Here is a 22,273-nt window from a genome sequence, read left to right on the forward strand (position 1 = left end):
ATATTGTGTTATCTCAATTACTAAAAAGACCCTTTGAACCCATTCATAAAGCAGAGCTGAAGTTCTTGACTTGGAAGGTGGCTATTTTATTGGCTCTCACTTCAGCCCGTAGAGTAAGCGAGATACAGGCTTTCACAATCTCGGAACCTTTCCTCCATTTTTCCAAGGATTGTGTGACACTTAGAACTCATCCTAAGTTCATTCCCAAAGTTCCGACTCAGTTTCACATCAATCAACCGGTAAAACTCAGAACTTTCTTTCCGGAACCCAAAACTCCAGCTGAAAGGGTGCTACATTCCTTGGATGTCCAAAGATGCCTCAAATTTTATTTGCAAAAGACAAAAGATTTGCGCAAATCTAACCAACTGTCTGTGGCTTATGGCCAAGCTACCCGTGGTCAGGCCGTGACGAAGGCAACTATAGCCAGATGGCTTTCCTCTGTCATTATCTTCTGTCATGAGAAGGTGAATAAACCTCTGACGAGAAAGGTTAAGGCGCATTCCACCAGGATGATGTCAGCGTCAACAGCCCTCTTTGCAGGAGTGACCCTGGAGAACATTTGCCGTGCTGCTACATGGAAAAGTGTACACACTTTTACCAAGCACTACTGCCTGCAGTCGGTTGTAAATGAAGATACATCAGTTGGTGAAGTAGTGTTGCAGCATCTTCTTCACTGAGGTTAGAGTTTAATGGTGTTTTTCACTGTTTATTACAATTTTAAAGATTCTTATTTTTCTATAGTGTTAAACTGGTTTTGCATACTGTTTTTTAATACACTGTATATTATATGAAGGTATTGTCATGATTATGCATATGTTCTGAAACATGTTTTTGCTCTAGTACCTTCCAGGTTGTGTGGGGATATATGTTTTTGGATTGTCTCCCACCTTCCTCTACCGACAGACATGTTTATTACTGCTTGCTATTCTGATTCAGGCATGTGAATCTATGAAAGATACCCCAATACTGGATAAGAAAACAAGTTACTTACCTGTAACTACAGTTATCCAGTATTGGTATCTTTCATAGATTCACATGCACCCACCCTCCTCCCCGGCAGGGCAGTTCTTTATTATGGATACTACTTCTCACTTGTGCTGGGAAAATCTGAGGAGAACTGCCTGAGCTAGGTAGGTTCTAGAGGGTGAGGTCAGCTGATTGGCTGAGGCTACAGTTTCAGTTCTTTTCACATAATGAGGTAGATAGGCTGCTAAGTTTTGGGCCTAGTTGGGCCTATATCCCTTTCCAGCCTACTACTAATGGTTTTTAGGCACTGCTATTGTATATATTTTTTACCGTGGGACTCCCGCCTCGACGACGGGGAATGATTCAGGCATGTGAATCTATGAAAGATATCAATACTGGATACTGTAGTTACAGGTAAGTAACTTGTTTTCTTACTACTATAGCAAATTAAAACCGAATTGCGTTCATTCAGGAGCAGTTACAGTTTGGTAAGCCTCCCTTCTTCTTCTGACACCAGAAGCAAAAAACCTTATTAAGAGTCCAAAAATAGAGTCGAGCATGGGTTAGCCATGCCCTCCGGATCGTTATATGAGACTTCAGGTTAAAAAGGAATTCATAAAACATTCATAAAGTTGACGCGTTTGCTAAAATAGATAGTTAAAAGTCCAGCCAGTTATCATACAATCATTACCGCATCCTTATAAAATCAGTTTAGGGGACTCTCTCTATGCATAAATAAATATCAATTTAGCAGTGTATTTTGAAATTTCTGGAAAGAGCGTTTCTTGTAATTCATAAGGATTCAAAGGAGCAAAAAACTAACAGCATCTTTCAACTTACTATTGCATTTCATGGGACAATGTTATAGGGAAAGGCAAGGTCAAATTAGCAGCAACATTTCGAGCTTATGAATATATGATCAAATATGGCACAATAATTCAGGAATTAGGTTTCTGAGGAAAGCATCTCTTGCTGTATTTCATAAACGTTATGGATGTGACAATTTGGCATCAGCCTTTCAAACTTGTTGTTGCACTTCATTCAACTATGTTCTGGAATAAAATAGAATCAAACTGGAAAGGCCTTCGTAGTTGCACTTCCTAGCTAAGCTAAATCACAGAGCAAAACTTTTTGTTGCACTCTTCTGGGTTAATTAATCCTGGATGTCAAATGCCGGTAAATTGATTAAGGTTAGTGGCCCAAGTGGCATTCCTTCTTCCGACTGCGGATTATCCATGTAGCATATAACATTTTTGCTATGCTGACATCGATCACCTTGCCTGTGTCAGTTTTCATTATTCTCAAGGCTGGATGGAGGGACCTTATACCTGATAAATTACATAATAGGATGATCCACTTTCTTCTTGGGGATTTACAGGCTTCACAGACAAATATGAGGTGTTCCAGGATTTCAGAAGCAATATTGCACGCAGGGCAGATAGTGTTGGGACTCTTTGTTTCTACTCATCTGGCTGTAAACTCAAGTGTAGGTACTGGTGCTGTGGTGCTGTATCTAAACTTCATATACAACTGTCTGGGAAAAGTACCCTGGATGACATCTAGTGTAGGTTCATAAAGTGGGACAGTCCTTTGGTCAAGGAATTGATCTGTTAGACTCACAGATTACATTCTTTAACTTTTGCACCCCAGAAATATTTTCTGCATCGCTCTTTGCCAGAATTGTACTGGTCTCAGCTGGATAGTAAATGCAATGGGGTATAGGCCCATGTCCTGCATTAGTGGGAGAATAGGAGAACTATATGGGAGGTTCATTTGACGCTTGAGGAATTTGTTCTCTGCAACTGATAACTCTTTGATAGCATTATGGCCCCAGAGTTTGGCCCCATAAAGGGCAGCACTTTTTGCCCTCAACTTATATATTTCTGGAGCTTTAGCTATGCTTGTTGATGTGAGCTTCCTTGCCAACCTTAGGAGAGCTCCAGTCTCCTGCTCTAATTTTAGTGCATTCTTGCTAATGTCCTCCTTGCAGCTACGATTGTGCAATATAGTAACCCCTAAATAGGTGAAATTTACAACTTGCTATAGGGGTATGTTATTTGCCATTATTCTAGAGAGTTTATAGGGGTTGAACACCATATATTTAGTCTTGTTTGTGTCCAGCTCTAGGCCCTGGTTAGTACAGAACAACAAGAAATTATTGAACATTTCTTGGTTTCCTCTAGGGGTCTTTGAGATCAGCAGATTGTCATCTGCGAATAGTAGCATCAGATATTTTACAGCACCAACCCTTGGAGCATCGTTTCAAAAATCCAAGACTTCTGAAAGGTCATTTATATACAAGGAAAACACAACCTTGCCTAACTCTCTTCTCTATGTTAAAGGCTTCAGTTTGTTCCCCATTTCTTCCAATATCACACCTGCGCCTGGTTGTTCCCATGGATCTTTATCAAAATGTTTAGGATGTTGATTGGTATTCCCATGTTGCTAAGAACTTCTCACATTTTCAATATTGGAACCAAGTTGAAGGCAGACTGAGGTCAATCAATCAATCAAATTAAACTTTATTCAGTTTCACATATATAAAACCATAAAAGTTGCAAAACATCCAAATTACAATAAAAGCATGATTCCATAAAATAACAAGCCAGATAACATATCGTGAGAATCCATTGCACAACCTCCCATATTAGTCTCCATAAATAAATTTCAGAGTGCAGAGTCAAGCGGTAGCCCCCTTGATTAATACTGCCCTACAAGGGTAACCTGGTCCGCATAGACATTTATCTCATAGATCAATCATTGCTTAAATAGCTATTTATCCAAACAAGCCTTAGTTCTCACAGTGCATTTTAGGTAGCCAACAATAAAAATTATACAACCCACCTGCAACAGTTGGAGGTACAGGAGAGCTGGACAAGCATGGTTAAAATTCATTTTCTTTAGAATAGGGACTAAAAAGTACCTTCGAGGTACAGCTTAAAATTTACAAAAAAGAATAAAATGTAGCAGGTCCTGTGGATACTCTCCGTCACAGCCACAAGGAGCTAACAATTGACCTCCACTGCATCCTCTTGGACTGGCAGGCAGGAGGTGAAAAAGATCCAAGCAGAACCTGGTCAATAAAAACCGCTCATAAGTGGATAAGGACCCCAGGAGATAAGGCTCTGCAGATGGAGTAGTTTTGAGCATTAAAAATGTGCGGACGCTGGGTTTCCTCAATTCCTGCTCATCCCTTTTCATTTTCCTTAGACTATTAAAGGATTCCCTAATTGTCTCCATGTGGTAATGCTATGTCATCCCTGGAATAGGGAACGCTGCTGTGTTTTTACTGCTTTTGATATATCTAAGCCACAGTATTCGGAGCGCATTGTCAAGAAACATGCACTCTTTTAAAATCAAGTGGCAAAGAGTTCTTTATTCAGCCAACACTTAAGCCAAAACACAATGGGGTGCCGAGCCAGAATATCACTTAAAAAGGGCACCCCCATTTCCTCGTGGACCACCAAATTAGACTGACCTCGCAGAACACACAACAGGCGCTTCAAGAAAGTGTTCTCCACCACCTGTAGTAAGTCTGTGACGGTATGCCCCCAAATTTTTCTTCCGTAACTGGCTATAGCTACACTTTTTGCTTGGTAGAAATGTAGAAATGTTTATTATGCATGATTAATTAAAACCATTGCATACATTAAAACTAAATTGAAAACATCTTGTTCGTATATATTTAAAAAAAAGAAAAAAACCACTTTTAAAAAGGCCACATATTTAACATCAGTTACTCGTTTAAAAAAGGGGAGGAGGAGGACGTTTGCCAGAATAATTAGACTTTTTTCCTGTGTACCATCTAACATTTTTCCAAATAATCACAGTGTTGTTGTAAAGAAGACCGTGGCCAACATGGAAAGATTTTTCAGTGTCATTGCCATAACACATATTTTCCGTCGACAATCTTGCAACACTCCGCCAGGATAAACCCCTACAGTATGATTATGATAAGAGGCACTGAGGCAGGTCCGTGTTTTTTACAGCGAGTTACTGTACTACTCTTAAGTTGAAGAGAAGAAGAAGAGTTTTTAGGGCATTGGCTCCATTGGTAAATCTTCTGCCACTTATCCTTTTTAGTAGATTAATCCATTTGGCGAAGCTTCTGTTGGTAAATGTTCCAAGGGCAGTGTGCATGAATTTTTCAGTTTCTTAGCTATTATGTTGAGTCGACAATTTAGCTGCACTCTCTCTGGATTGAAACACAGCAGTGCCGCTTGTCCGCAGGTCCTAACTCCATACTGTCTAAACATAGGTTTTAAAAGGGTTATTCTTATATCCCTTAGGTTGTTGCAGGTGCAGATTACGTGTAATAGGTCCTCCACTCCACAGAGGCGACAAGGCTGGTCACCGCCTTTTCTCTCCCAAGGAGGAAGAAACTGATTAATTGCACCAATACCCAGGCGGAGTTTTAAGAATTGCTCCTTAGTGATTGTTTTTATTCCGATTTTCAAGTATGATTGCGGTTTTAAGGCTTTATACATATTTAGTACTACCCAGCCATGAGATCGTTTGGATAGCGTATTTTTATCCTCTATGACTGACAGTTGACGGGATACCTTTGTTACAGCTTTTTTAAATATTGAGTGTGACACAGTAATTCTCCAAAGGTCTGACAGACCTAAAAGTGTGATAGATTCCTGCAGGTAATCTCTAGCTGGCGATTTTTTAGGACAGAGTAACTCAGTCCAAATATGGTTATTCAAGGACCCTTCCTCTGCTTCTTTAATTTTATGCCAGCATTTTACGTATGCTCCCCTTCTTTCAATTGATTGTTTTTGTAGCCCAAACTCCAAACGTATTTGGGCAGAGGAAGCATACTTAGGGAGCTGAAAGATGGCTCGATATGCGTTAGTTATTGTGTTCTCTACAGCTGTTGCGTCTTTGCCTTTCATCGCTGTGCTACCGTATGTTATTGTAGGGTGACATTTTGCTTGCAGGACTTTTATTAAAGGGTCAAGTGTTAAGTCTGGCAGGAGCTTCTTTAGAGGTTTTACAGCTAGATATGTCATTACCCATTTCCTCCAAAAGGATTCTATCTGTAATTTGAAAGAATTGTTTTGATCTAGTATTAAATTAATCCCAGATATTTGTAGCTGGGTGCTTGGTCTAAGAAGTGACTGTCCAGGTACCAATTGAAGCTTTTCTTCCTATGATGGTTTACTGCCATTATTTTTGTCTTGCTATAATTTATTTTCAAGGCATTCTGTTGTGAGAAACTGTGAGTCACATTCAGGAGGTGTTGTAATCCAACGGGGGTCCACCTTATCAGAACCAAATCATCGGCATATATCAGGTTTGATAGGGTTATATGTCCTAATTTTGGTGCATGATTTTTGCACTTGTCCAGTTCCCCTGGTAGGTCCCCTAGATAAAGATTAAAAAGCGACGGGGCTAGGACGCACCCTTGTTTTAACCCTTTTGAGTTAGGGATTTGTTTGGATACACGAGTCCCTGCACCAAGCTTTATCGTTATCCATGTGTTTGTATGCAGGTTCCTAAGCTAACCCAAAAGCAGGGACGGTATTCCCCTACCATGTAGTTTTTGCCAAAGTTTTGTTCTGTCCACGGGGTCAAAGGCGGCTGTAAAATCCATGAAGCAGAGAAACAGTGGGTATTTCCCCTGTTTCGCTGCGTCCATAATTAAAGTTAGAGCCATAATATTTGTTATTGTGCCTTGACCTTGCCGGAACCCTGTTTGTGTTGGTGAAATGATGTGGTTCTCTGAAGCCCAGGTTGTTAGGTTATTTAAAATAAGCCACTCAAAGTATTTAGCCTTGATATATATGAGGGCTATCAATCTGTAGTTTTTTGGCATGGACCTCTTGCCTTGATTGTAAATTGGGCTTATAATTGAACCTCTCCAAGATTCTGGGATTGTGGATGTTTCAAATGAATATTTAAATACAGGTTCTAACGCATTACTCCAAAATTCGGGATCGTGTTTGAACAGTTTTGGCGGAATGCTGTTGGGGCCTGGTGCCCCTGCCAGCCTTCCCATTGCTATTTGTTTCCGGATCAAGGTTGTTTCCAGGCTGATGGACATCTCTATTATGCTTCTGACGTTACATTGAGCCAATCTTAAATCCGTTTCCCATTGTTGTTGGGGGGAGACTTGCCAGAGGTTTTCGTCTGGAGGGAAGTGGTTTTGGTATAACGTCTCCTTTGGAGGTCTGATGACTCTCTCAGTTCTCGGGCTAGCGGTTAAAACTGGTGGGGAATTAGTTTCATTAAAATGATTATAAAGACAATCGACCCAGGCTGCTTTGGAGATATTAGAGTTTATACCAGGATGGGTTGGGCGTTGTAGTCTGTTAATAGATTGCCAAAACTTGGCACTATTTTTCATGTACGATTCATAAAGTAGTTTAGCCCATAAATCATTGTTCATTGCTCTTTTCCTGGCCCATCTCCTTCGCTTTAAAAGAGTCTTTGATTCACGGAGAGATTGCTGCAGTTTTTGATTTGCCGGTGATTTGCGGAGTTGCCTTAAGGTATTATTTATAATCTGTTTAATTTTTTTTTGAGACAGGGCTCATAGCCATTTTTGTTAAATAGACAGCCTTGCTCCTCTGTTTCTGGTCAGTCCCAGTTGGAATTTTATCTCCAAGTGACGTGGTGAATTCATCCCAACTATCCATCGGATGAGCGGAGTTTTATGTACTCGGGTTAGAATGTTTTTTGCAGTAGTTGATACTACCTCCATGTTCGTTGAGTTGCATCTTAGTCGCTTGAGATTTCTTGCTTCAACTGAAACAATATTTTTGTCAGCCTCCACTGATAAGACTGACTTCGTTTTTAGTGTCAGCTCCTGTGGCATATGGCCACTAGACACGTTATTCCCTATTTTGAAAATGGCTATTTTATTGAACAGAGATGAAGACATAAAAGTAAAATCCAGATGGGTCGATGTTTTTGCTGAGTGATATGTGGGAGCTGGTGGGTTGTCCTCCTTATAGCGACCGTTTACTGATCTTAGATTTAGGTGTTCCAGTTCCTGAATGAGAAATTTAGAGCATCGTGTTTGCTTCACTTTTTTTGCGGGCCTTGAGCTGGAATTCCCCATGCAGCCGTAAGTTCCTGTGCGATGCCGTCATCATAATCTCCCCCTAGGAGGTGCATGTTAAAATCACCAGCCAAGATGATGTGTTCAGTGTTCTCTTCCTCCGTTACTCTTTTTAGTTCTTTAATCAGTTCTTTAGCTGTTTTTAATTTGTATTTTGGATGTACATAGATGTTCATCATTATTACCTTTTGTGCAGTTTGATTCAGGAACAATTTTACTACTGAAGCCTGAATGTAGCTTGGAGGAGTCATACAGATCTTTAAAGGACAGGTTTCGCTTATTCGTATTATTGAAAATAGGGACTGTAGGCCCCCTGAGCAACGTTTAAAGTCCGACCTCTCTATTGCCGGAATAAAGCTAGAAGTGTAACCTTGTAGCTCGGAGGGTTTTTCTTCCCAGATTACCTGAATTAAGATGATGTCAAGGCATTTTAAGTAATTTAGGACTTCATCATCATTTAGTTTGGATGCTAAACCATTTATATTCCAAATGCACATGATAATCTCATTTTTTGCCAGTTGTGAATTCTGTAAATTAGACTTCCAATGTCAATTTGGTTGAGCTGATGATATTGTTTGTTGTATGCTCCGCCAATTGCTCGTAGGTGAAAAATTAGTCAATGCAGGTTGACCTGGGGTTAGAGAACTGCCCATTGCTCCTTTAAGAACTGAGGAAAGTTTGCTGTTTTCGTTGTTAGTGGCTGTTCTTAAAAAGAGTGCTGGATAAGGTGGTTTTGGCACTGGTTTCAAGACTATCCCCCAACTTTGGAAAGTATTTAGTCCCTGTATTATTCTACTTGCTATCTCTGGCATTTTCCATATAATTTTGGTAACCTCTGGGCTGGACTGACTACTGTTTGGCAGAAATTCGATTGACAGTAGATCCAATGTGTTAATATTCACAAGGTAGGGGATAGATTGCAGAAGTATTAGTACATTTCCTCTATTTAAAATGTCTCCTCGACCTCTTGATTTGTAATGGGGAGAAAAGATTATGGTGTCTGTCACTTCTTCATTATAAGGTTTGTGGTTTACATACTGAGTGAGATCCCTGTTAGTAGTGGTGTGCTCTTTTGGCCTTGTGTTGTTAGCATTGTTTAGCCTTGGGTCGGTGCTATGTTGCAAGATTTACATTGTGTCATTAGGTTTCTTGGTGTTATTGTGTGCCACTGTGCCATGTTGGTAAATTATACTTAGTGAATGCTAAGGCTCTTTTAATTTGTCTTCTATATGGCTAACCCGCTTCATTGTTGTGTGTTGGGCGGCTTCGGTTAATGCTCTGCAAGCTAAAGGACCATTGGTAGGCGTGCTTTTCTGATGTTCATTCTCCTGGTTAGTCAGGGGTAAGTGCTTTTTATTTGTTCGCTACCGGGGGGTGTCCTCAATGCCTCATGGGTGCCGCTCTCCCTTTTTTGTAATTTTTGTGGTGGGGAGGAATCTCCTAAGTGTGTTATCTTCGGGTCTCTAGATCCTTCTTCCGTTACTTGTTCCGGAGAACTTTTTGCTTGGTAGACTTTCAGCATAGCTGCAATTGGTCTCTTACCCAGTTTGGAGGCAAAGTTAAAAATCGCCGCGTTCACCCGGGCCAGATCCCCCTTTTTCCTATGAATTAGTGGTCCCCTTTTTATTGATCGTCCAATAAGACCCCTGTTAGAAACGGGTAGCGTGGTGCAGAGCGGGCGGGCCAAACCCCGGAGGAAATGTGAAAAGCATCCGTGCAGCACACACAGGCGACACACCAGGCACACTACGAAAAGAGACTCCACACCAAGTTGCATGAAAAATAACTTGTGTATTTATAAAAACACACTAGAATGCAGAACACAGGTGCATATCTTCCGTGCCAGCCGGCACCGGGTAACCATACACAGGGGACTATTTACAAGGCAGGGCCAATCGGGCCGTTGCCATAATCTTAACTAAGTACCAAAAATAAATGTAAAGTCCATCAGCATTAGGACACATCGGCACCGGTCCTGAAAGGAAAACATGCTTGCAGGCCAGGAGGCCTCACCTTAGGCATAAAGACGTCGTCAAGCCTTGGGGAAAACATTATCATTAACACAGAGCATTAGGTCTGAACATCTGCATAAGGCATGGGCCTATGAACATCTCATTAAACATGCACATTAGCATTGGTATAATCATAAGCATTGATGCAACATTAGGTAGAACTCCAGCGATGTAAGCCTGCGGGGGAAAAACATCCTAATTAGCTTTAGGTAGGACCATAAAGCATCCTCGCCTGGCACTAGGCATAACATAGGGCATAAAAACCTCATTAGCATAAACAACATTAGCAATGGCGTTAATATTAGGCCTTAAACACACTAGGCGCAACACCATCAGCATAATCACATGGGCGCAAAACTATGAGGCATCCACATCAGCATCACATTGACAGAAAAATATATTATGCACGACAGGGAGCATAACCACATTAGCACTGGGCATAAACCATGAGCCTAAATCACATTTGCATAGGTCGGAGCAGGCCTAAACAGGTGCATGTGGCATTTCATTAGCATGAAGACATTAGGCAGAAAAACATGATGCCTCCCATTAGGCCTAGTCCTCTTAGATCGGGTGTGAGCCCATTATGCAAGCCACCAACAAGGCAGGCATTAGGGGAAAACATTAGGCACACCTCACTAACCTAAGCAGCATTAGCATAAACCAGAGGCATAGGGCCACATTAGTTATAATCTCAGAATATCATGCCTGTCGTCACCAGTAATACGTGTACATCTGGAGTTGGTCGTTTCGTAGGGGCACGACCGGGCATCCAAAACCAACACGCCCAATATTACAGATTCGTTTTTGGCTTGTTGGAGCCCCCCTCTCTAGGCTTCTAGAAACAAAAGTGGGCCCCAAAGCATTGCAAACGCCCGCCGTCCGAAAGGGCAGTTGGGTAAAGTCAATGAGCACTGGCGACGAGAGCCCCAATCCGGGGCTGCCAACAGGCATTGAGTGTGGCGGTTCCTCTGCACTGCAACGAGGGATCGGCTCCCTCGAGCGAAGCACCATGCGGGGTGGGCACCCGCTGTAGTTTAAAAATAGACCGTTCTCCCGGGCTGCGACAGTGATTCCCGGCAATCTTAACGCGCGGGGTGGGCTCCCGCTTCCATTGGCAATGAACCCACGGGGTGGGCACCCGCTGGGTTTCTGATTAGGCTGGCACGCGTGGTAGGCACCCGCTGTAAGAGATAAAATGTAGATGCGGGGTGGGCACCCGCTATGGTTAAATCAGCCCAGAAGCGGTGCAAATGCGAGGTGGGCACCCACTAAGGCGACAAACAGTGGGGTAGGCTCCCACTCGCAATTGCAGCACCATCAGGTCCTGGCCCACAGCGGCGCGCCAGCACAGCACTCACAGAAAGTGGCGAAATTCTGACAATGTAGTGCTTGGGGGACACAGCGCTTTACCTTGTGGTTCCACTACAGCAACAGCACTCTCAGGGCAACAGCGCATCGCAGTCCCAGTGCTGGGGAGAGATTTCAGGTGTCAGGCACCCAGCGCTTCCCTGGTCGGCAGACAGTCACAAGCACACAGCAATGGCATCCATTTTAAAAGTAACCCTTCTGCAAAGGTGAAAATAACTCTGCGCACGCCATTGCGCAGCACGTATCCCTGCATCTTACACCACACAATGCCTATACATTCCTCTAACATGGGGGAGATAAAGGGGCGTACACCATTGCACAGCATTTAACATTTGCATTTGAAATACATCCACATGACATGTTGATTCCACAAAAGCGAAAAAATTCAGGGAAAAGGGCCAAGTCCAACAACCCCAAATAAGAAAAAACGTCAGAGTGGGGGACTTTGGCAGGGCCAACTCTAAATAGAAAACTTCTTTTGGGAAGAGTCCCCACCTGCATTATGTAGGATTTTGATTTGTTAATTGATAGGTCTTATTCCGACATAAAGTTTGTAAAGGCATCTAACAGGGGTTGGAGACCCCTAGCAGTTCTAGCTAAAAGAACTGCGTAAACTGCATATAGTAGGACGGGGAGACCAAGTTGTCCTACATACGGATAATCTTCCCCCGTAGCTATTAGGGCTCTGTCTAGGTCATTGATATAGAGGTTAAACAAAAATGGGGCAAGGATATAACCTTGCCTTACACCCCTCTTTATATCAGAGTCCTGTGAGACATGGAGATCCTGGGCGAATCTGACATTGGCCTTCGTTGCCCTGTGAAGGCCCTCAATGAAGTTGATAATATTACTCTCTAACCCTATACCCCTCATGGACTGCCACAGTTTGACCCTATTCACGCAATTGAATGCAGAAGACAAGTCCATTAAAGCTAGATAGACAGTACCTGAGCGCGCGACCGTATATTTACTGAGTAACATGGTTAAGTTAAGGCATTGGGCCGTGGTTGACCGACCAGGGCGGAATCCAAATTGGACATCAGAAATTATCTTGGGCTCCTCCGCCCAAGTGGACAATCGTTCTAAGTGTATGCGGCCCACCACCTTAACCACTGAATCAAGAAGTGAGATCGGTCTATAGCAATAGGTGCTTTTACGATCACCCTTCTTGAAAATGGGTACTAAAGTGAAGGTGGCCTAGGACTCAGGGCAATCGTTCATGGCCTCTGAGCTAAACACGGCCACAAGGAACGGCGCCCAAAAAAGTGGATCAGACTTAAAAAGATCAGGGGGATGCCATCTGGTCCTGGAGATTTATTGCAGGTTAGCCCAGCAATACCAGCCTCAACCTCTCCCTGTTCAAAAAACACTGCGGGGACGTCCATATTACGACCTGGCTGACGAATTTGCTCCATTGGGCTTTCAAATATAGCTTTAAAATGGAGCACCCATTCGTCCTCTGTAATGTGCAAACCTAGTTCGCCCCCTACTTCATACTCAAAGAGCGGTCTGTTGACAATGGTCCAAAACCTATAGCTATTCCTGAGGGTACTTGACTGAATCAACTCCCTCCAAGCCTCCTCCTTCAAGACACCCTTCTGTATAGCCAATGTTATTTTATACTCTTTAGGACAAGATCTAACCTGGGATTGATTTCTCGGGATAACATTCAATGCTTCCTTCAGCTTCCTTGCCGCCTGGGAGCAAGATGAATCAAACCATCTGGGAGTCGAAGTAACTGCTCTGTGAGCCGGAGCACTTAAGAGTTTGGTGACTTTAATGGAGATAATATTGTAAGCACTGATAACCTCCGCTGGGGATGTACCTGGAATTGTACACAGTGCTAATTCTGTAGTACAGGATTCTCTTACTTCACAATAAAAATCATCTGGAGAGATATGGGACCATTTGAGCCTTCGTCTACCATCTGTTGGTCTTAGCATACCCTTATTTGCCGCACTTATATTTAGAAATATTAGGGGACCACGCAATTGGACACAGAGAAGATGATGGTCACTATAGACACAGTCCAGAATAAATAAACAACAAAATAAGGCTGGCAAAGAAGATGAAATTAAAATATAATTCATAAAAGAACCACTACCTCTCCCTTTAAAGGAGGGGACAGATGCTTTACTATGCGTATCTGATAAGGACATAAGGGACATCAAATCAAATTTGCTTAGTAAATTTTTCAATTATTCCCCCTGAGTAAGGTGTTCAAAATGGGTCCCTCTCATCCGAGGGCAGCACAAGTCAGCAGCACTTGTGGTCCTAGGGTATCCACATGGGTGGATATTAAAATCACCCAGGACCATAAGGTTATGTATAATAGAAGTACAAGACTGCCTTATAAATGAGCCCAGCAATGTAATATTACAAATACCTGGGGGACAAGCCACAGAATAATACAAATTTATGAGACCCAATCTGTTGGCCCCCTTTTAATTACCAGAGCCTGAAGACCTGGGCTTGATGTCGACAAAACCTGTACCTGGCAGTCAACCGCCAAGGGATATATAAGTGACGAGGCCACCCTTAGATCTGCCACCCACCGACGGAGAAGCTGGCACAAAGAAAGCCTTATAACCCTCCAAAAACAAGTCACAATCCACCAACCACGTTTCTTGCAAATACATCACACTGAATTGATTCACAAATTGAAGCCAGATTGTAACATGGAACTTATTGGCCAGGCCTATGATGTTCCACAATAGAATATTATTATCAAGTGTGCAAGGCCCCCCCCCTGTTTTGCAGTGGGCAATCCTGATATTTAGGCTCAAACTCAGTGGCAGACAATGTGGGGCACGTAAGTCAATCACACTCCTCCAACATTGCTAATGGAGAAAATCTATTAAACAACTCCAGAAAGGGAGGTGCGGTATACTGGCGACCTGGCAGATGTATTGAGTGAACTGAGTGTGGGGGAAATTGTGTATATACTGGAGGAAATCTTTGTGACCAACCATCTAGAGATGGATCCCTGTTAATAATCCTGTGGGTAAACCCTGGTGTGTCAGAGTTATACAAAAAAATCCAATGGTAAAGCCCTAACAGACGACCCGGATCTAGGAACAGCGGGATGTATGTCCCTAAACAAAATCCTTTCGACAAGATGTGGTCTATCAAAGTTTATAATGACACAATCATCCGCACAAATTTTACAAGAGCTACCTATCCAACTGACTCTACGAACACTGATGATATTTCTTGCCACCCTTGAACCCAGTGTAGTATTATTTGATAGCCAGTGGAGTACTTTGTTCTTTAACTGGTAAAAATCCTCTTTAATTCTCTGGGAGAGAGGAGGGACGTTCTCAAAAATACTACATAAGGGCTAGATTAAGGCGGTAAATCAATAACTGCTAGACACTGTGGCTGAACCTCACCACTCCCCAGCATCCGACTCCCTGAAAATTGGGTTTCTTCTGTGACCAGCACCTGTACAGGCATATCCCTACTCTTACTTGTGGCTTTGCTCATTGCTACAAGCCCCCCCCCGTACTAGAGGCTGCATCTGTGGTTGGATTTGTGGCTGATCCATATTATTATTAGGCAAAATTGACAATGAAGCAGAGTCCCTTGCAGTACTCTGGCCTGGGCTAACCCTTGGCCCTCCTGTTAAGAGAGGTAGTTAAGTATGGTTTCGGGCTGCTAAATTTTTCTCGATCAGAGTCAACCTCTCAAGGAGCAGACCCAGTTTTAAGTCCAGCAGACTAGTCTTCGCTGCCTGGAAGGTTTCTAAAGCCATGAGAGAATCCATGGTGGGGGCCACTGAAGATGGTACTGAGGGTTTAGGAACCAGATTAGGTTTAGATTTCTTCGCTTTACTCCTGATAGCTTGAGATTTCCTTTTGGTGATGGCGCCTAGCCGCTATTTCCCCGTAGGGACCAGGTGTACGTCTTCGCTTCTAGAGGCTGAGGATAGTTCCGTTGGCTCACAAGTTGGGTTAACGGCATTCCCTTGTGTATGATTGGAATCTCTACCCACCATGTTGAATATTGCAATAACAGGCAAAAGAGGCTGTGGCATGGGCTTAGGAGAGGCTATTAACAAGCTAAGTGACCCATCACCGGCCTGCAAACCTTCTAGAATCCCAGAACTGCTGGATTGACTCAAAAGTTCATCATCACCTTCTGTCTGAGACACGTGAGTAACAACAAGTGGTGGTTGAGAGATACTGGTTGGTGACCTAGAAAGATGTCTGTTACTCGATCTCCTTATCTATCACCGCTGCTGCCCACTGCAAAAAAGAATCCATGGTAGTTACAGTTACAGTGGTACCAGTCTTTGCCCTCACAGTGGCTGATGCTACCTTGCACCTAACCATGGCTCAGCAGACCAAAATCCAAAAGCAGGGAACTGCAGTCCCAAATAGAGTTGACAAAAGTCCAGCCCTGAGAGCGAAAGACGAAGGCTGCCCGAGACAGAGCACAGCAAGAACACTCCAATCACTCCAGTCACAAACTTCACTGCATTTAAAGGGGACAATTCAACAAGAGGCCAGGGCCTGTCAGCGACAAGAGACAATCCTATCTCCTTCGTCGCTGAAGATATCACAAGGAGATGCAGCTACTCGTGAGGGGCACAGCTCCCTGGTAGGTTGAAACCACTGTAGACCAGTAAGCGATGGGATCCTGGTTGGAGAGCCAAGAGGGTGGGCTCAGCCTCGGCCGGCCTCGGACAGGTGCAGCCCGGGCACGCCCACGCGCATCCTGTGCTGCGGTAGCCCGCACCGGTTTTTAAAGCGCCACTAGGTGCACTGAAATGATGGCAACGGCTCCTGCCACTAGGAATGCTGGGGTCATGAGTCCACGGACTCTGCGAGGGCTAACACCACACCAAAGGCACAATAACGGGTCCCCAAAAATAACGTATAGATGACCGTTTTCTAGTAAAACAGTTTTCCAATAGATCATACTGAATCTAAAGATTTGATCTAGAGTATTACTTTGGGATGAAAGCCTGCTTGCAGGATGGTAAATATATTGTGTGTCAATGCCCATTCTGCCAGTTTTCCCGACATCTGGCGACAAAAGATATTTTGTAGCCCATCTAAAAGACTGATTGGCCCTTTAGTTCCTGGGATCATCCTGTTGACCTTTCTTATAAATCGAGGCAATGTTTGTGCTGTGTCAGGACTCAGGTATTAGGCCCCCCTCATAATTGCCCTCGTAATAAGATTTAGATATGTAGCTCAGATATCAGGGTCTGAACCACAGACGTTGGAAGGGGTGCTGTCTGAGCCAGTGGCTTTATAAGGGACTATTGATTTCACTGCCCGTAACGAGTCTGCAAGAGAGATTTTGAGAATATTTACATGCACCTGGATGATGATAGGAGAGGCTTCACCTATATCGCCTTAGTCATTAGTAGCCTGAATAGTGTATAGCTCTGAGAGGTGTTGAACCCATTTGCACGGCTCAATATGGAAAGTTACTGGGCTGACTAATTGTCTAATGGACATTTTATATATATATATATATATATATATATATATATGAGTGTTAATTGCTGAGAAAAGATTTTTAAATCATAAGGAATTTACAAATACACTTTTTTTTACGGTCTTTTCCAGGTTTTTTTAGAATTTATTAGAATTGATATTGTATGGTTATGGTTTTAATTAACTGAAACAATAAAACATTGAACTTGAACTTACTGGGCTGACTGCACTGCGGTCGCCATGTGCCAGAGTGGCCTAATATGCTTTAGAATCCCCTAGCTTTGCTGCACAAGTTAAATCTGCCCAAATCTTTGCTTCCCAATCATTACGGGCATTTCTTAACTCTGCCTTGTAGATTTTGTGAGCCTCTGCAATAAGGCTTTGTTCTCCTGCTTTTATACTGTCCCGGAGATCGGCTTTTGCTGTCCTACACTTTGCATTTTACCATGTGTGCAGTTTGGGATGACTCTTCAATGAATTCTTATGTTCCCTAGAGAACAGGCCCCTCATTAGTGCAAACCAGCTTTCGTGGACATCTACAATTTGCTTTGGAATTGTTCCATTCTCAGTCAATTTACTGATTGTCTTCACGGTAGTGCCTACACCAGTATATACCTGTTTCAGGATTTCAGGATGGACCAGGGCTTGCTCCCACCTTAGAGCCTTTTTATTACTGGATAGAACTGCATTCCCCAAGGCATTGGTATTGTTGCTTCTAGACAATGTTTGTATAGCCCTATGAGTTCCGGTTTCAGGGCGTTGTGATCACTGTCTCCCCTTTCTATGACCGTCATGTCGCCCATGTGTACCCATAATTGCAGAGAGAGAAATATATAGTCAATTTTGCTAGAGCTGGTCTCACGTTTGTAGGTCATAGCTCCATTTTGATCAGAAGGGGATCTGCCATTGCAAGCTCACAGCCCTGATCTTAGTGTAATACCCATCAACTGTAGAGCTAGGACTGAGCATTTCCCTACTTGTGTGATGTCTAGTTTTGGGATATTCCATTGGGTTCCTCCTCATCATTTATAGTTGAGACGCAGCAATCCAATGGTTCTATAGTTACATTCAAATCTCCTGCCACTATTATACGAGTTTCGTGCAGCAGTAAGCTTAATTGGTTGCCTAGAAGTGTTAAGATTGAATAGGCCTACTGTAAACGTTAAAGAGATAGAGGCAAATATTGTCTCTATATAATTGGAAGCCAAGGAGGTTAGGGGTGGATCCATTGCGTGAGGTAATTTGGCAATTTAATGTGTTTTTCACCCAAACTAATAACACCCCCACTGAGCGGCCTCTCCTGGCTAGCAGCGGGGCATGCAAAACTAGAATAGCCACATCTATAACAAGATTCAGGGAACCAGGGGGCATATTAGCAAGAAGCTCGTTAAAAATATCACCGTTTTAGCGGCAGGAAACTGCCCCTAAAACAGCGATAATGGGCTTGCTAATATTCGTTATAGAATTCCAATAGAAGCCCAGGTTAGATGTCCTGCACATCTAACCTGGGCTTCTATTGAAATTCTATAACGTATATGAGCAAGTCCATTATCGCCATTTTAGCGGCAGTTTCCTGCCGCTAAAACTGCGATAATTTTAAAAAACTTTTCGCTAATATGCCCCCAAGTTTCCTGAAAAACACAGATGTCATATTCGTCAATGTAAGTCCCCCAATCAGGATCCATTAGTGTTTGCTTAATGCCGGCTAGGTTCCATTAAAGGATCTACCTGCACTATGTTAGAGTTGTGGGGTACCAGGGGGGCACAACTCCTTATGACCAATGGAAGAGTTGAATGCTAGGACTCCATAGTAAGTACCTGATTTTGGACTGCCTAGATTTTCAGAAATGATGTTTCTATTTGAGTGTGGGCACAGTCAATCAATTTCTTTCAGTGGTGAAAGGATGGTAGTGGTGCTTTTGCTGTTATTGGTGAGAGTTTGTTTCACAGAAGCTTGCGTGTTGGCATCTTGCCAAGGAGCCCTACTGCACGAGCCTGCTGATGATGCTTTTGGGCTGGCCCCTTGATACTCGTGCTATGGTACCTATGATCAGATTGTGTTAAATATCAAATCTGCATGTTATGACCTATTTCTATTATTAAATCTCAGAGTAGCAGGTATTTTCCACATGTATGGTAAATACCCCACCCTATTCTGGCAAACATAGCGGGCTTTAATCCTCCTGCAGTTGCACCCAATGCCACATTGTCAAGTCTCTGTTCCTGAATATCCTAATCAAATCTTGTCTTTTTATTCCAGGGAAGCGCATGTGCCTCGGGGAGGGACTTGCGCGCATGGAGCTTTTCCTGTTCTTCACCACCATACTGCAGAACTTCACTTTAAAAGCAAATGGAAATCCTGATAATATTGACCTCACCCCAGAGATGAGTGGTTTTTCACATCTCCCTCGCTGGTATCAACTCCAGCTCATTCCACGCTTAAGATAAACCACTGCCATAATAATAATTTAGGGGGTCTAATTTAATATATGAACAATCAGCAGTGTAAGCGAAGGACAAACCTCATTTAGAAATTGAAATGTGTGTAAACGGAGTGGGGATATATTTAAATATATTAAAAGTACATTGGTGAATAAATCTTGCATATGCAAAAATATCAATATTGCTGTTTGTGGGAAGTAGCATGAGTTCCTAACCCATGAAAGCAAGAGCTGAACAAATGGGAATGGCTAGTGGAGTTGAGATTTTATGGAGTGAGCAACAGACATTGATTCACGAAATGGAGTTGAGGTGACGTCATACCCACTTTTCGTACTGATTAAAACCCAGGGTTGATTCATAGTTTCACACTTAACCAATTCAAAGAGCGGACACAACAAAAAGAAAGCTGGTTTTCCTTCTGCTGCTACCTTCATGGCTCCTTAGACAAGTGACAGTAAAAACAGTGGTGAGAGTACCAACAGGTAAGTCTGGGAAATCGAATGCCATCCCAGGCAACCACTAACTGACCCCATAAACTGAGCCGTGCGTGCCCTGACAAAAGTTGTGTTAGCTATTTTCCTTTCTATACCTTTCATATGCTATATACTACTTCTATACTACTTCATCATTTTGCTACAGGTGAATTTCTAAGACGAGGCCAAAAATACATATAAATGGGCCTTTTTGTGAATACCAACTAGCAATGTTTCAAACCGAATGCATTATTAAATTGTTTGTTTTTGCTTTGCTTGGTTTTGTTAATTACAGGGTAAGATGTAACTTTAAGACCAACATAGACCTAACTTATAATTGCTCCAAGTTACACTTTTGTAATTCAGTCCCATATTTTTATGTAACTTCGAAAAGGCAATTGTGCATTATCCAAATAGTGTAAGATGCTTGTTAAAAAAACAGCTAATCAATATCTAAAAAAATTGCACTTGCATTGAGAAAGTTGTGTCTTTATTGAAATACAATGTAAGCTTTTGCAACACTCATAAATAACAGTTCTTAATATACATTTTAAAAATAATTGATTGTGTCAGAAAATGTTAGCACTTATTACCCGACAATACTCATCTAAACTGTCAAAACTCAAATATGTGATCCCAAAAACTTTATGTTGTGTTGCGAAAAATTACAGGTTAAATGTTCTATGAATAAGTCTAATTTCTTTAAACATTTTATATTTTTACTTACAACTTTTTGATGAACAGGATCGCACATTTTACAGTTTGAAATGTTGTTTTTCATATGTTGATTCACAACACTTGTGTCATGGTAGGAGTTGTTTGATCAAGATTATGGCCATTGACAAAGTATCTCCATGGTTTTTAACTTTGTTTTATTGATCAGTTGTATAAGAGCCATAATGCATTTTTCTGAGAGAAAATAGTCCTTCATCAGGCGTCTGTATATCTATTGCCTCAACTGTCTTAGAACTTTTACTGTGCTTACCAGACAATTTTTGCCTTTGTCATCAGATGGATGTTCCACCCAGTGCAGACCTTACAGTAAAATGTTAGTTTAGCCTTAAAACTGTAGAGTCCTGTTCACAAAGGGAAGTTTGCTTATAAGATCTCCTCACGTGTAGATCTACACGTACATATACTTGTAAATGTCCTCTTGGATGGAAGTCACCATTTCCATGTCTAGATTTAACGTTAGATGTAGATTTACGAGTCTTCATCCCCTCACATTATGATGGATACAGATGCATTTATTCAGCAATGAATTATTGAAAACTGAGATCATCTTATTATTTTTTGATGAACAATGAATTAATGGTGTAGTAATTTTAAACTGTGACATAAACTGCTTTAAATAAAAAGGGTATTGCGCATGCAATATTTACCTTAAATGGATTTAAATAAAAAGGGTATTGTGAATTCTGTATCTCCGTTATTATGTCTCCTCTGTGCTATTCTTTCTAATTGTGTGATTTCAATGTGTACCTTTTGCATAGTGTGAGGCCCGTGAGCGAATAGGTGGACTATGAACAGCTCCTACTGTGTGGTTGAATAGTAAGAGCGTTGATCAAGGCATTCTGGATTATATACCACTTCATTATCATTAGTTATGCTATACCTCTAGAAATATGACTAACTGTCTATGATTTACTGTCTATGATCTACTGAGTTTTCTACCATTTTAATACCTGCTCAAACTTAAGGCTCAATCCAGACTTACTTGTCTTTGTATTTTTTTTCAGCTAAAGTATCATGGTGTTGCAGCTACTGCAAGTGCTATCAATTACTAAAATTGTCAATAAAGTGACAGTCTGGACTATGCATAAATGACACTCAGGCATGTACCACCAGATTAAAATAATGAAAGGTACTTCCAAACTAAGGCATACTATCTATCCATTATAATTTACCATTTACATCAGTATGTTTACATAGTCATAAACAGCACCGATTTTCAGTTTACATTCTTTAACTATGGCATCTTTCCCCACTCCACATATAAATGTGCTGAACCACAATTCTTTGCCACAACTAAATAACCTTCAGTACCGATTTACCACTTAATACCTTTGATCGTCACATGTAATAGATCCACAAAGTTCATTGCCTTTCATTAGTGGGAGTAAAGGTTGTTGAATGAATATATGGAGGGCACTTTTCGATAATGCAATTCACAGCCAAGAACTGACCTTTCAGGGAAGTACATGGGACGTCATATTAATCTAACTGCAGAGAGAGCAGCTGCAGCATGCTGACTTGATATCAATACCAAGACTTCCCTAGAGCTTTCGTGGAGACATTGGTTGCAAAAGGTGTTTTACAGGATGTGAAGGGGGTGGCTCATCCTGATATACTACTAGAGTGGTAGGGTTGGATGAGTGTGCGCCTATGGGTCAATCCGACTGAGCAGTCCCTTTCTACAAATAATTTTCATCTCTAAACTATGCTGGTGAGGTGCATGCATCGGAGAGGAAAGGTCATGGCACAAACAGA

The 22,273-nt window shown here is 42.0% G+C and overlaps 1 protein-coding gene across 3 annotated transcripts in view; it reads left to right on the forward strand.

Annotated features, from left to right (window-relative positions):
* The window catches only part of LOC144781703 (cytochrome P450 2C20-like), a 497,936-nt gene extending 476,732 nt beyond the window's left edge, over positions 1-21,204 (forward strand). For all 3 annotated transcript variants that reach the window (XM_078660677.1, XM_078660679.1, XM_078660678.1), the window contains one exon: positions 19,129-21,204. In XM_078660677.1, coding sequence (XP_078516803.1) covers positions 19,129-19,316 — 188 coding nt within the window. In that variant the 3' untranslated portion in view covers positions 19,317-21,204. The remainder of the gene's footprint in view (positions 1-19,128) is intronic.
* The last annotated feature ends 1,069 nt before the right edge of the window (positions 21,205-22,273 follow it).

Source organism: Lissotriton helveticus, chromosome 9 (assembly GCF_964261635.1).
Source record: "Lissotriton helveticus chromosome 9, aLisHel1.1, whole genome shotgun sequence".
Classification (NCBI taxonomy): Eukaryota; Metazoa; Chordata; class Amphibia; order Caudata; family Salamandridae; genus Lissotriton; species Lissotriton helveticus.